The 15,105-nt window shown below is 36.0% G+C and overlaps 1 protein-coding gene across 5 annotated transcripts in view; it reads left to right on the top strand.

The window, feature by feature from the left end:
• PDE4D (phosphodiesterase 4D) overlaps window positions 1-15,105 on the top strand; it is a 629,197-nt gene that overhangs the window by 460,828 nt on the left and 153,264 nt on the right. The window contains exon 1 of one of the 5 annotated variants that reach the window (XM_084504099.1): window positions 6,598-6,859. The exons of the other annotated variants lie outside the window; for them this stretch is intronic. Within the exon in view, the coding sequence (XP_084360225.1) occupies window positions 6,795-6,859 (65 nt within the window). The 5' untranslated portion in view covers window positions 6,598-6,794. Of the gene's footprint in view, window positions 1-6,597; window positions 6,860-15,105 lie in introns of those variants that run through there. 5 annotated transcript variants of the gene reach the window in all.

The raw sequence follows: 15,105 nt of genomic DNA, 5'->3' as shown, positions 1-15,105 counted from the left end.
GATGTCATTCAACCAAGCAGGAATTCTATCCATGTATGACTCACTCAGGTCATGGTCCAATACCTCTGGATGCCAAGATTCTAGTGAAGAATACGGGGAAATCCACTCTCCTCTCATTTAGAGAACTGTGCTGCTACACAGCTGTCAATACCATAGCTCATGTTTGCTTTCAGAAAGACGTTCTGACAGTAAAAGCTGATTTCTTCACAGCTTCCAGAAAGACAAAAGCATTACTGAGACATGTTCATTGTAGAATATGTGTGGCTGGACAAAACAACTTTTTTGTCAGTGGTAGATTTTTTGTTCTGAACAACATAAAATATTTTTAGAAGAGCTTTAATATATAAGATTTGCTAACATACTTAAAATGTAAGTGGATCAGTTAATTTTCAAGTTATATATGTAAGTTTTGTCTTCTTGAAATCGTGGCGTATTTTGTATTGTTGAAACATTAGTATATTGTCTTCTTGAAATGGTACTCCTAGGCATTTCACAGGTGTCTCTCCTTAAGTATTTGAGTGGTAATGGCAAAACTACCCAATTCTTAACAACAATGAAGGGTTTGTATCCTACAAAGTAGTAGTTGATTATTATTCTCACTTAACAGTAACTGTGTCCATGACCAGCCCAAATTATGAAATCTTTGTAAAGGGAATTTGGAGACTACTCTTACTGTAGTCACTCACTTTGACTAGCAGTCACTGCTTCATTTACAAAAGAGAAAAAATGTTAGTCTTTACCTTTTTTAAGCCAAAAAGACCGTAATATTGTACTTGGAAAACATAACTGCTGGTTAGCTCTGTAGTGACTTATATTTAAGCCCCCTATGTTTATTTTTTAAGCAACTGTTTAGCTGAGACATTGTAATCCAAGTTTGTGTCTAGCAAATAGTTACTAATGAGCTATGAACCCTTGAAAAACAGAAGGTATGATGGAAATGTCAATAGATTTTCCGTCTAACAGCATAATTACTTCTGTAATTATTGCAGTATATCCATTTGGAGCTGACATGACTGTAGTTTGTAGTGCAAAGTATACTTTTATATTATATAGAGTGTTTGAATATCTGTTGTTTGTTTGTTTTGTATGCATCTCATTTAAATAAAAGGAAAAACAAAACAACAATAACAAAAAACAGCCTGATACACTACGGAGCCTTAGCTCAGTTCAAGTCCAAAGTCTTCCAGTGGGCTAATATATATTTTTATGCTACCCACTGTTTTCCAGTATTAAATTTTCGAGTATTTTCCAGTCCAACATTCATAGGTAGCTTTTATTCGCATTGCCCATAGCCATAGCTGATAGCATGAGATCAGATTTCCTAGAATTAAAAGACAGGAAAAAAATAATCCTATATATAGAAAACGATTCCTTGTTTGTTTGTTTTTGAATCACTGGCAAATGAAGTACACAGATCTACTAGATCTGCTGTGATACAACAACTGAGCCTAGATGGATAGTGATCAGTTAGTACTGAATTTACTAATCTCTAGTTGCATAATGGAATGGATTAAATGAAAATTTGTCTATAGTAAAGGCAGAGGGACACCTTTGCACTCCAGATTATTAAGGACCAGGCTTCTGCTGTGTTAGGGAGTGAGAAACTCTAAGCCCTATCCCCAAAACATCTCTTATCTGCTTGTCATGGTGCAGCTCAGGCAGCAATACCAGACAGTTTCAAAGGGTACCACAGCTGAGTTTCCACAAAAAAAAAAAGGCATTATGACAGGTATCCTCACATAAGGCCCCTCTTTGCTATGCTACCTATAAGGAGTTTTACATGCTTGAGTCTGGATAAAGCTTTTTTAGAGCACATAGTAACTTTATTTACACTGTAATCACTGAGCAAATAAACCATATTTATTCATAAGTCAGGTAGTTTGATCTAGGCAGCTAAATATAAATGACTATAGGAGCAAAACATTACTGACTGTGTTTCTTCTGTGCCCTTGGGTTTGCCTTTTTCAGAGTCACAGAATGGTTGAGATTGGAAGGGACCTCTGGAGGTCATCTGTTCCAATCTCCCTCCCCAAGCAGGGTCACCTCAAGCATGTCCAAATGGATTTTTTTATTTTTTATTTTAATTCTTAGGAATACTAAGCTGTAATTATTATTATATTTTTCAGTTACTTTACTTATACAGTTATATATGGCTTTTTCCTCTTTGATATATAAGCTTCAGTCAGGACGGAATATGCTGTTACCTAAAAATGAACAGCAGAGTTTGTTTCTCTGGCATTCTGTCAACATCCTACAAAAGAGTATTTTTGAAATCATTACTTGCATTGAGCAAAGTACAATTTTCTGAAGCATCAAAAATTTCTTTCTCTAATTCTATGGCTAATTCTTATTAATGAAAGATACCTCTTCTGAACCAATGCTTGCATTACTAGTTCTCAAGCCCACCCATGCACAGTTAATATAAGAACATCTTGCTAATCTTTTCTGTCCTTCAATCTTGTACTGCCATTCAGAATATAAGAGGATAAACTAGTGCTGTGGATGAACTCTGCAACCCACAGTTTAGCAAAACTAACTAGTATGGTCTTAACTTGTGAGGAAATTTGTTTTTGTTGTGGAGTAAGAGCTCCCAGAAATTGGAAAGGTTAAATTTGGGTCTCAGTTCATACTTCTTTCTAAATTGAAAACAATTTAAGATAAACATATAAGCTGGAAAGCATGTATGAAGAAAAGAAAGGAAGGGCAAAAAAGTTGTAGAAGACCAGCTGTAATAGTAGCTAAACGAAACTAGGATAGTGCTGAATGAAAGAGCCAAGCTCTGGATTTTTAGAGATCCTATGATAATCCTATCTGAAATAGATTCATGATGGAATAGGAAATCCTACCTGAAATATATTCATGAGGCTGCACATGAAGAAGCAAAACTGTGTCATATACCTTTCATTTGCTAATGTGCATTCCAAACAACATACTTAAAAGCTCAGTCATTCTTTACATGTTAAGACTTGATTTTAGCCTTCCAGGATTCTGTTTCTCCTGATACATTGACAGTGTCTCTGAGTATCCTAAAGAAATATATTTTAGAAATTAGAATTAGAAATTCCTGAATTTGTCACTGTAGTAAACAAGAAAAATGGTATCTACTGTTGCAGTTTTAAATTACAATGTTAAATTCAAGTCTTAAAAGACTACAGACTTTTTGCTTTGTCTTAAAAAAGGAATATTTTGAATGTATTTCTTCAATTTGTATATAATACCTGTACCATGTTTTCAGATCTTTTTTTGTCCAAATGCTTTTCAAGGAGCATGTGCGTTATACCTAATTTCACAGAAACATAGAAAGGTTTGGATTGGAAGGGACCTTAAAGACCATCTAATTCCAACCCCACTTCCATGGGCATGGACAACTCCCACCAGACAAGGTTGCTCAAAGCCCCATCCAACTAAACACTTCCAGGGATCCACAACTTCTCTGGGCAACCTCTCCAATGACTCACTGCCCTCTGAGTAAAGAATTTCCTAATATCTAATCTAAATTTACCTTTTTTAGTTTAAAACTACTCCTTGTAGTTTGTCACTACACTCCCTGACAAAGAGTCCCCTCCCCAGCTTTCCTTCAGGCCCCCTTTAGGTACTGGAAAGCTGCTGTAAGGTCTCCCCAGAGCCTTCTCTTCTCCAGGCTGAACAACCCCTCATTCATCCTGTCTTCACAGGAGAGGTGCTCCAGCCCTCTGATCATCCTTGGGGCCTTCCTCTGGGCTTGTTCTAATACTTCTGTGTCCTTCTTGTGCTGGGAGCTCCAGAGCTGAATGCAGCACTCCAGGTGGGGCCTCAGAACAGCAGAGCAGAGGGGGAGAATCACCTACCTCCCACTCCTGGTCATGCTGCTTTTGGTGCAGCCCTGGATATGGTTGGCTTTCTGGGCTGCAAGTGCACATTGCTGGTTCAATTTACAAATTGAGGAAGTCAAAACTCAGAATGATTAAGCAAATTTTCCAGACTCTTGAGATAAAGATGTTCCCAAACACGGAACAACCCAATCCAGCCTGTGCCTCATTCCCTAAGCCATGATTTTTCCAATTCACATTAATTTTTAGCTTTGTGTAATGCAACACTGGTATTCTTTTGATTACTTACTAATTTGAGGTTGAGTAACTAAGATAAAAGCTTCCTCAAATCCTGCGCATGTTTTATAATTGCTGTCTTAATTCCTTTGGTATCTTTTCTTCCTTAGAGAGCTTGACTATACAATAAAAACACTGGTCAACTGATACACATAGACAGTAAAAACTGTTGTTTTTGTTAGTGTGTGTAGCAGCACTGAATGGAACCATCTTATAGTGCTCTCTTTATCGTAAAATCTGTTTGCCTTATTTTCATTATGCAGTCAACACTTGTCTTAATTGTGATGGTGTACCATCAAGAGCTCAGTTCAAGACCAGTTTTATCTCTTGTGTTATTACTGACACCCTAAAAAAAAAGGTTCTAAAAGGGAAAAGAAATATACATTTTTTAAGTTACAGAATTGCATGTATAAATCAGATGCTACAAATGGCTATTGCATTTGTCTCAAATATATGCTTGTATTCATGTACAATGCATATTCTATATGTACATCTGTAAAACCATGTGCAACTGCTTATAAACCTTCAGGGTTCAATAACGAATATGCTTATATTTCTCTTCTTTTTAAATTCTCTTTAATTTTGTGTTTGTACATAATTTGCATTTTGGCATTCTGGATTTAGTATGACATGGTCTTACTCAAAATATATTGTTCTGGGAAAAAAAAGAATGCCTCCAATGACATTAGATATATTTTCCATCTGCTGACATGTGCCTAAGCTCTTACAATGATTTTGGATCTGTCACTGTGATTTCTTGTGTCTTTGAGAAATTTAATTTACTGCTCCTTACTGGCTATTTTAATAATTAATACTTTGATAACACAATTTAAAGCCTTTAAAAAATGCTTTAAAATGACCACCAATTCTGTAATAGCCCATCACCTCAATTTCATACTGATTTTGATTTTCTTCATGATCTATCCCATCTGTTTAAAGAATAAAAAAGTTTCACAATGTAGTGAGTCCATGTTAAACAACATTTAAGTCCACTATTACAGACCTGTAACCTGCACACACTGACAGACTCAACTGTTACTAAAGGTCCCATGACTGCATGACCCTTTGAGCTAAATTTATCACAGATGCTTTTTCCACTCTTTGAGTTTAACTTTTATGATTTCACAGAACTCTTACAAAATGTCTTGTATTAACCAGTAGATGCTATTTGAAAGATAGATGCCAGAAAACATGAAGAACAGAATGCTTAGCATGAAACCTTATTAACATTCCTTTTGCTGCTGTGGAGCACTTTGTATGCAAATGAATGGCACAAGCCTCCAGGGCAGTTAGGATCTTTCCCGTTGATATACAGTGTAGTTTGTAATGCATTTTATTGCACTGTTATAAAGTGCAAAGGTTCCAGAAAGCTTTACACACTTTATACACATTTTTATTTGATGAATGGTTTTGTATTTTAATGCAGAACCTGTTCATCATGTTTTCCTTCTATTTGTCAAGTCTGTATACCTTTTAGAACTAATATTTTTACTGCATTCTTTTATTATTAATCAAGCTTCAGTCAAGAATAATATGCTACAGCACTTGTAACATTGTACAAAAAAAATCACTATTATGCTTGTAACCATTTGTTGAGCAATAATTCTGTTTAAAAAAAATACAATAAGTTTTATAGGAAATTCAAAATGCATAACATGTATATTCACTACCGAGTTCTCTACATCTATATTTTACCTCTTTTAAAACTAAAATTAGACGCATTTCTTAAAATGAATTCACTCTCACAGCTTTTCTGATAAGTTTTTGTCTAGAAAATAAAAATGCAGGTTCAGTTGTTTGACATGCATAACTATTAATGTACTTATTAAAATAGGCAAAAATCTCTCTTTGCAGTATGGTACAGAGGACGTCATGTTAGAGTTCTTTAGCTGAGGTATTTTGTCCTTCACCGATTTATAACAATAGCTGTCTGTATGTGTGTTTGACTTTAACAGTCAACAAGGAATTTTATTTTTACTGAACTTCCCCACAGTGTTTTGAATTTCTTTCAAAGAGGGAATGCTTTCTGGTTTGTGAAGTTAAACAATAGTACTTATTCACAGTACCTAGTAGAGGCAAGGGTTAGGAGAAAAGGAAAGGGAAGAATTACATTTCTAGGTAAGACTTTAGTTAACTTAGAATGAAAGATCTTTGTTCTTTTCTTTACTCCACAAAGAGTAATTTATCTAGCAAGTCTCTAAATGAAAATTCCCTACAAGCTCATTAATGTTACTGTACCTTACATTCGTCTTTTCTTTTCATTCTTTGTCCATCAGCATTTTCTCTCTCTCTCTCTCTCCTTTTTTTTTTTTTTTTTTTAATAAATATGATTGACCTTTAAACCTGTTGTTATCAGCCTGCAAGAAAGAGATAGAGACTCTTTTCAGCTGCCTTGGTTCCCATGTGACCTACAGGGAGAATAGATTCAAAATAGACTAGTTCCTCCCAGGGCAATACAAGGCAGAAGAGAAAAGCACTGTCATTTCCGAACAGCACAGTGCTAGAGTAAATTCAGTGTGAAAAGGGAAGGAGTTGCAGCAAGTTAGAATTCTTCCTCCAGAGCCTGGATTATTACAGGAAAAACATTTGAAGTATTTTATTATTTTTTTTTAAAGAAGGTTTTGAAAGACACTTTGAAATGGAGTACTCTGAGCTTTATAAGGAAAACTGATGTTTGAGTGCTAGGAAGACTGGAGGAATTTTTTCAAAATGAGTATTGTTATGAAGCCAAGATCCCGATCTACCAGCTCCTTAAGGACTGCCGATGCAATGTGGTAACGTGTTTGGCTTTTTTCTTTCAAGTTTCCCTTCCTATAATGACCCATAGACATCTCCCAAGAAAGTCACAGGGTTTAATTTTGATTTGATAGATTTTGCATGGTTATTGAAGTTTTTTGACTGTTTCACAATTACAAGTAAGAAACAAGATTCTGTATTTTTTTTCCCTGTACATTACGCTGTGTGTAGTATTTTTTAATGAGAGGCATTACATAAGTTTTTCCTGTTTAGTAATTAGATTCAGTACTTGCACTTACAGATGCTTTCTAAAAATCTTCAGTAGATTTACTTCAGCAACAAGCTTATTATATACAGCTTGCAGCTCTGGAGGCTGATGTTAAAACGGAGCTATAGTTTGCACGAGCTATTTTGGGATGCTTACATGTCGCTTTGTTGCATAAATAGACTGACTGTAGAGAAAAGTGTTCTGGGAGGAGACAGACTTCACAGAGGCATGAGTGAGACTGTGCTGTGTTACACTTCATGTATTTGCCCTGCACTCAGATACTTGGAGGAGCAGAAGCAGATTGTAACAGTGAACTGCGTGTACAACTTTCTTGCTAATTTTCAGTTAGAAATTGTTAAAGTTCAGTATTTATTTTCTTGGAGAAACTTCTGTTTTCTATAGCTTGTTAGGGACAAACATGACAATTTTATATTAGGTACAATAAATAAATTCATGGTTCTCTGTTAATATCTCCCACTTTTTTTTTTTTTTTTTTTCTCTCTACATTTGTTTTTTTTTCAAAAAAACACTATCATTTATGTAAATAAACAAAACAATAGACTACTTTTTCAGGACTATATAACAGATACATAAAATTACGTGCTTTAAAATACAGTCTTTGTTCAGAAATGAATGGCTGATGTGACTGTGGGATAGAATAGTAACTAAATTTCTTTGTGAACAAGTATGTCAAGCTAGCATAATTCAATATGAGCTAATATATCCAGTTAATAGGCTAATGTTCAATTAGCCTATTCAAATCTTTATCTTTCAAGTAGTACTGAATGAAATCATTCCAAGTCATGTCATTACTATCATTAAAGTAAGTAATTTTTTCCAAAACTAAGTAACTGCAGTACTCTAACTAAATAGTAGTCCCAGTTGATCTCAGAAGCTGGAATAGTTTTGCTGAAATGCCTGCAATAAACAGTGGCTCTTTATCTTTATTAAAATGTAGTAAAGTAATAATAAAAACTTGGTGTTACATATCACTAAAGTGTTACACTGCATGCTACTAAAACAATAATATCTGGAAGTGCTGTAATAGATTATGTGCCTCCAAGGTAAAACATGCATGCCTTAATTATTATGTAACGATATGCAAATGAACCAGTATATTTCTGATTACTTCATCTTCCTGTCAATTTTATCTTATTTGAGTGCTTCCAATAAGTTGTGAAAAAGAAAAAAAATAAATCTCTGAGCTGATATTTGCAGGCTGGAATGACCATCCGTTATAGTCCAAAACAGCTGTCTGTATCCCTTTTGCTGCCAATGCTTTTAGTTAGCACATTGATCTAGTGGATCAATGGAAGATTCCATTTTCTGCTAGCTGCAAGTTGAGAGTCATCTCCTACCGGGCAGTTTGGAAACATTACCTGAGCTCAGGATGTGGCTCATAGGGAGATCCTTAGGAGCTGTCTAGATGAGGTACATACTGTTTGTTCTCTTTGTGTAAAGCTGAGCCAGGCCAGCCCTGCCCAAGCAGGAAAAGGAGAGGGAACCCCCAGCTCCTCCACACCTAAGCTCACCACCAAATACAGCCCAACCATACCACAGCCACCTCCAGCTGAGGAACCTATGTAGTGGATCTGAGCATGCCTGATTTCCATATTACCTCCGCGAGGTGTCTTGGGGTTCTTAATCACCAGATGTGGGAGCCTGTGAGTTTGGCTCCATGGGTCAGTGCCATTTCCTAACGTTTGGTGGGGCAGAATACCATCACAACAATCTTGATGTATTATTGAACAAGTCCAAAATGCTTAGCCATAAATAATGTCATAAAGTTAGCAGCACTAATGGATATTCGGGCTGGGAGGCAGGGAGAGCTATAGCGTGTCGTTTTCCTTATCTATTAACATTTCACAGCAACCCTGCTGTGCGTTGGAGAAGGAGGGAAGAGCTGTAGTAAAGAGAAGGTGGAAGATTGTGAAAAGAAATAAAAATTGCAGTGAGCTTTTTGGTTCCCAGAAGCACAGAACAGAGTCACAGTGCTGTACTGAAGTATGAATATCCCTCCTGAAAGGGTTTGATAGAAATGGTCCCAGGATATTTACATGCGGCAATTTCCCATGAAGAACAGAATCCAGGTTCCCAATATGTGTATGGTAAAATCATGTTATTTTCAGTATCAGCATTACAAAGCATCTAAATGGTATCACTCACTGTTAGAGGGGGCACCAGCCAGCTCAGAGGTGTCTCAGGTGATCCCAGGTGGAGAGCTGTTCTGGTGTTTCCTGTTACAAGTTAGCTCAGTTGGGGTTGTCTGCTGCTTAACATGGTAGAAGGGTCTGTAGGCAAACCTGTTCCTGAAACACCTGGGAAAATTTAATCTGTTTGTTATAATAACAGAATTAAAAGCAGATGGTTGTTTTTATGCAAAATAATGAGGAAGGTGACTTATTTAAGAATTAATACCTATTAATTTAATGTAACTCAATTCTGCTATTCATTCATAACTTCAGGATGTGATTGTGAATCAGAATATTTTTAGATAACATTCTAGAATAGAAAAATGGTCATACAGACTTTTCAGTGGCAGAAAATTGATTTGTCTTGCTGTTCCTGGGAAGAAATAACAAAGTAATATGAAAATTTTCTTTAACGCAAAATGTTGATTGAGAGAGCAGTATACATACTAAAATAAGAGTATGATTGTTTTCTTGACTATGTGCCACTAAAGAGTATAACAGCATTGGAATAAGAATGTTTTCCACAGAAACACACGTTCTGCTTTTTGTTTTTCTTTTTGTTTTGTTTTTTAATGAATCAAAAGTCTGAATATATCAAATATAATAGAAAGTCTACCAAGTGGCCAGGGGTCTGGGGGAACAGCAAAACTGATAGAAAACATGCTGGAAAACATGCAGCTGAAAAGATATTAGAACTTCTTTATTTTTTTCATGATAATTAGTCCAAAGATCTAATAAGCCTCAGCGTTTTGCCACGATGCTTTCTGCAACATACCTTGTGAGTCTGGAGTGATAGCTATCTGTTTACTTTGTGGGTTGGCCTTCTCCAGTCTTTATTTATTTTTATAACATATGACAATTCATGCTTTGCTATTTTTTGGAACTTACGGTTGGATGATCTGCAAAGGGCACATACCAGTCTCCCTGCTGCCCTCAAAGCAGAGGACTTCAGTGATTCAGTGAATTTGTGTTATTCCATAGAACAATATATTTATTCTTATTTAATGCCAGAAGTGGGTAATGCTGTTCGTGATATCAGGAAGTTTGGAAGACTGGAAATAGCTGAAGGATGTTGTGAGGTATAACTTTCTCAGTCTGTAACGTATTTATGGGTAAGTGGGATAGAACTGATGTATTTGATGAGCTTTTCTGCTTGTACCCTTAACATGTAGATCACAATAGGAATTCTAAAAAAACTTTTATTGAACAGGGACAAGAAAACACTCGTGGTCTGACATCAGTGCATAGTGTTTTCTGGGGCAGAAGAAATAGTGCAGAATGTTGGGATGAGATCCAGCTGTGCTGACCTGAGATAGCCAGAGTGGCTTCCCAACCTAAACATTGCACAAAGTAGAACTCATACCCCAGTAGATTTCATACCTCAAAGTAGATCATACCCTGGTCTTTTGGAACCCGGGCATTTGCCATGACGAAACAGTAGCTGGATCACACCGTTTAGAGACTGAGTAGTCCCAAACAATTTAAATCCTTGGTAATCACTTGGTGCTAGCAAGCCTATTGCCAGTATAAAGGTGATAAAGATATATAATAAATGCCATTGTATGAGTTGTATAACTCTAGGTTATTGTTATCAGGCCTCTATCTGAAGTAACTGATGACTTTCAGACTAGGAATCCCAGTCCTGGGAAGATCAACAGCAAAAAATTTTCCTGAAGGAATATTTGTCTAAAGGGCAGAGAACAGTGTATAAATATAACTGTGAACTATATTAACAGTATGCACACCACTAGACTGTTGAAGAGATCAGGAGTTTGTGTTCTTGGATCGGATGATTTATTTATTTTCCCCTCTCCAGTGTTATGTTTTTTTTGTGGGAGGTGGGTGCCTGATATTATTGTTGGTGATATTACCTGTCCCCTGTTGCCATAGCTTATGAAACCACTCTTGAATAAAAGAGGGTTGGGAGCTCACATAATTTTCAGTTATGCTTTTAGTAGCTGAAGAGGTTGAATACAGTCCATTTGGAAAGCTCAAAGCAAGCTACAGTGTCCAAACTCAAGGGGATACTGAAGTACTGAATGTGGTATGCAGAATTAGGGGATTTGTAAAAGCTGAACAAAATCTGCAAGCTAAAAGTGACCTTCCCTGCATGATGTTTGACTTTCGTGGAATTCATAGCTGAATTCACTTGGCCAAATAAACCATCATAAGCCGTATGGATCCCAAATCATGAAGGCCCTAGAAATTTGTGGTGGTATGTGTGCTCTTCTTTATTCCCCCAGTGTCAGTGCTAATGAAGAACACTGCACAGCCAGTGTTTTACTGTCTTCCAGATTGTGGAGTGTTAAAGTTATATTCTAAATGCAATAGGAAGAAATACTATTTTCTCTAGTGAAAGTAGTTGTATCCTAGTATTCTTTCTTCAGCAGTGGCAACAGAACATGAAGGCCTGTCCAATTTCTGCCATTGTATTAGGGATGCTCTTGGGTTCATCCTTGCCTGTTTCCTTGAGAGCCCATCTAAGGACCTTCTGCCCACAGATTTGTCTAACCTTTTCAAATTTGCTAGTACTATCTTTCTCCACAGTCTTCTGACAACCATACCAGCCAAGTCAGAAAGTACTTTTTTATTGTACTTCCAGCAGGCATCCTACATCCTATTAGTTTCAACAAGTTTCCTTTAGTTTTGTCATTACGGCATTTGATGAAGGATACTGCATTCACTTTATCCACAAACTGCATTATTTTTAAAGCTCAATCATAACCTTCTAGGCTTTTTGCTGTCAAAACTGAAGGGTTATAGCCTTCTTAGACTTTCCTAATAAGGCTGCAGCTTCGCTCGTTGGTCATTTTTGCCGCCAATCTTTATATTTCCTCAAACACCACTATATCCTTGGAATAGAGACACCAGACTGGGACATTACACAAGACATTTGCAAACACCAAGGTTTTTATACAGTGACAAAATTGTCTGTTTTTTTTTTCCTAAGTACCCTTTATGACGATGCCCAGTATAGTTACCTTTTTTTCTGCCATTCCGAATCGAGTCAGTGATTTTACAGAACTGTTTCCCTGTTTGTTCTTGCCAATACAAACTTTTGGCATGGTCTCATCTCTGAATTTTTCTACAGCAGAAGCATTAGCCTTGCCAACATAAAATTCAATTACTTTAACATGAATGTGATAAGAACTGCTGTCTTGAAATAATGTTATTATTTTTTAAACAAACAAAAAGTATTGTGAGACTTGCCAGACAGCAAATGGCAGCTCAACTCCAGCAAAGAAAGGGCGCTTCCTCAGAAATGCAATCTTTCAAGCTACAACAATTTCTCCAGAAAAAAAAAAAAAAAAAATTAAAAAATACATAATGTTCTTATCTCACTACATGCAAGCACGTGATGTAGTTTTCTGCCATTCATTTCAGTGTCCAAATAATCCACTCTCAATTTTCATGGAGATGAGGTCCCATCTTTACAGCACAGTTTGTTCTCACACCTTCTCCCTGTGCACATACGTAGACTATCAGGTCATGGGTTCATATTTCACCAGGTCATGAGGCCAATGGGGATGAGACACTTTGGTTTCTATCCCTAGCATTGCACAAGGGAGAGTGTAGCAAGCTTCGTGGGTAGCTCAACTTGGATGACTAAAGCTTATTTACAGCTGGTTCAACTGAGGACAAGAGGTAGCCCAAATGCTCAAATCCGGATCAATATTGAAGTGCCTAGATAGAATAACCTTTCCTTTTATTCCCTTCCATTACACATGGTTGAACTTGGCTGCATTTTTTTCCAAGACAAGGAACGTATTTCTTCCAACACAATTCCCTGAGAAGCACAATTTCATTGTAAGATGTAACAGACCAGATTCAGCTCATTGAAAGGTTGATGTCTGCCATGTCTATACCTGAACTTGTAACCTCACACTCTCAGTGGAGAGAAGTATTTGCCCTCAGGGTTTAGCATATCATCTATTTTAGATGCCTACCTCAGGAGATGTGCTTTTGATGCCACTAATTTTATCAATGAAACCTCCCCTGATTATAAGTAATAGTAATACGTATAAATGGAATCTAACTTGCATAGGGTTATTTGCAATGTGCATATTTAACCATATTAATTCTTTCTACTGAAAATAATTTATCTTATGATGAATACACAATTTAGTATTTAGTAACTGTAGCATTATTTTATGATGTAAGGAAAGTATTTGTACAAAACAGAAGTTCAGTATGGAATATAATGTGTTAGAGCACAGCAACGAAAATGAAAGTAATATTCAAAGAACCTTGCGCTCAAAATCTAGTCAGTTCATATTCACTGAACACTAATGTCATCATTCTGATGACAGCACAAATGGCTTAACCTTGTTACTGTGATTCCCATCAGATTTCAGCTCTGATGCGTTTTAATTCAGGCTAATATGCAATAAAGCATGTTTCATAAATCACGTTACTAAAGACATAATGTAACTAGATTTCTGCACTCCTTTGAGTGTTGAGGTTAGTGATCCTGTGAAGAGGTATACATGTATAGTGTAAATAGGTGCATGGCTATAGTATGGTATGGTATTTTAAATATTTATTCTTTCATCAAAAAAGTATGACATATTTTCAAGTAGACTATATATAAAAAGAAGAACAGTGTATAGTTTAGAAGCTAAGCTGCAGAAATTGATTTTACTCATCTAACTTTTCTTTCTAGTATTCAAGAAATACATAGAGGAACTAATGTCTTAAATTTGCCTCTTCTCCATTTCTCTTCTGGTTTTATACCAGCACCTAATGGTGCTATTTTACATTACTCTCATAGTAATAAACTCAAAACCTCAAGCACTGAGTTAAAAATGCTTTTGGATATAGATATTTAAGAAAGACTTTTCCTGTTCTATGAAAGAGTTAAAAATTGGAAAAATGGAAGAGATTGCTTAAGAATTATAAATAACTGTATTTTTGTCAAAGATCTCAAAATAAATGAATAACTGTATTTTTGTCAGATCTCAAATTCAGGGCAGATCAGCTGAAAAAAATATTTTCAGTAATTTTATCATGCTTTATATCAATTCAGCCATTTAAAATGTGTATTAAGATCAACTATTAGAATTAAAAATCATGTCAAACTAGAAAAAAAAAAAAAGTTTTATTTGGATAAAGAAAAGTTTGGATGATTTTGAAATTTATCCTCAAATTTCTTTAACAGTATCAATAACTTTCTTGTAAAAAGTTTCAGTGAGATGATATTCTCCAAATGTCAACATTGTGAAGAAATTTCAATGTGTAATTATATGAAGCTCTACAAACAAATAGCTCTATAATTCTCTTGGAGGTGGAAAAAAAAAATGGAAAAAATATTTTTTCCAGAAATTTACAAATCTAATTTCCAGAAATATACAAATCTAGTCCAGTAGGAATCAAGCTGTGTTTTCCTCTGAGCCACAACACATTTCTAAGCAAAAAGACTGTCAATACTACATTTGTAGAACGCACTATATCTCATGGCCAAAACTGGCACGTTGGTACTAGCTCTCTTGGGTGGATGATGATGAACCCCAGTGATTAAATCTGTGTGGTGTCCTGTACTGCATCTCTTAGCTGCTGCCAGCATTCAGGCATCAGGGCAGATAACAGCAAGCACTTTTAGGAAATTCTTTCCAAGAGGTATGTATAGAAAAAACAGCCCGTCATTACAAAACCTACTTAGCTGCTGTGCTGAAGCATCCTCTAGATAAGATGATCTTCCTTATTAGAAAATTTTGTTCATCATCATTTTTATTGTCTCAGAAATTTCTGTACATAATGATTTGAAGCTCATGTGCAGTGCTGTCATTTGACACAGGAAGTTTCATTGACTTAACCAGCACCTACA

This window comes from Aythya ferina (assembly GCF_964211825.1).
Source record: "Aythya ferina genome assembly, chromosome: Z".
Lineage (NCBI taxonomy): Eukaryota > Metazoa > Chordata > Aves > Anseriformes > Anatidae > Aythya > Aythya ferina.
Note: the sequence above shows the minus strand (reverse complement) of the source record. Positions and strands in the feature narration are given on the sequence as shown.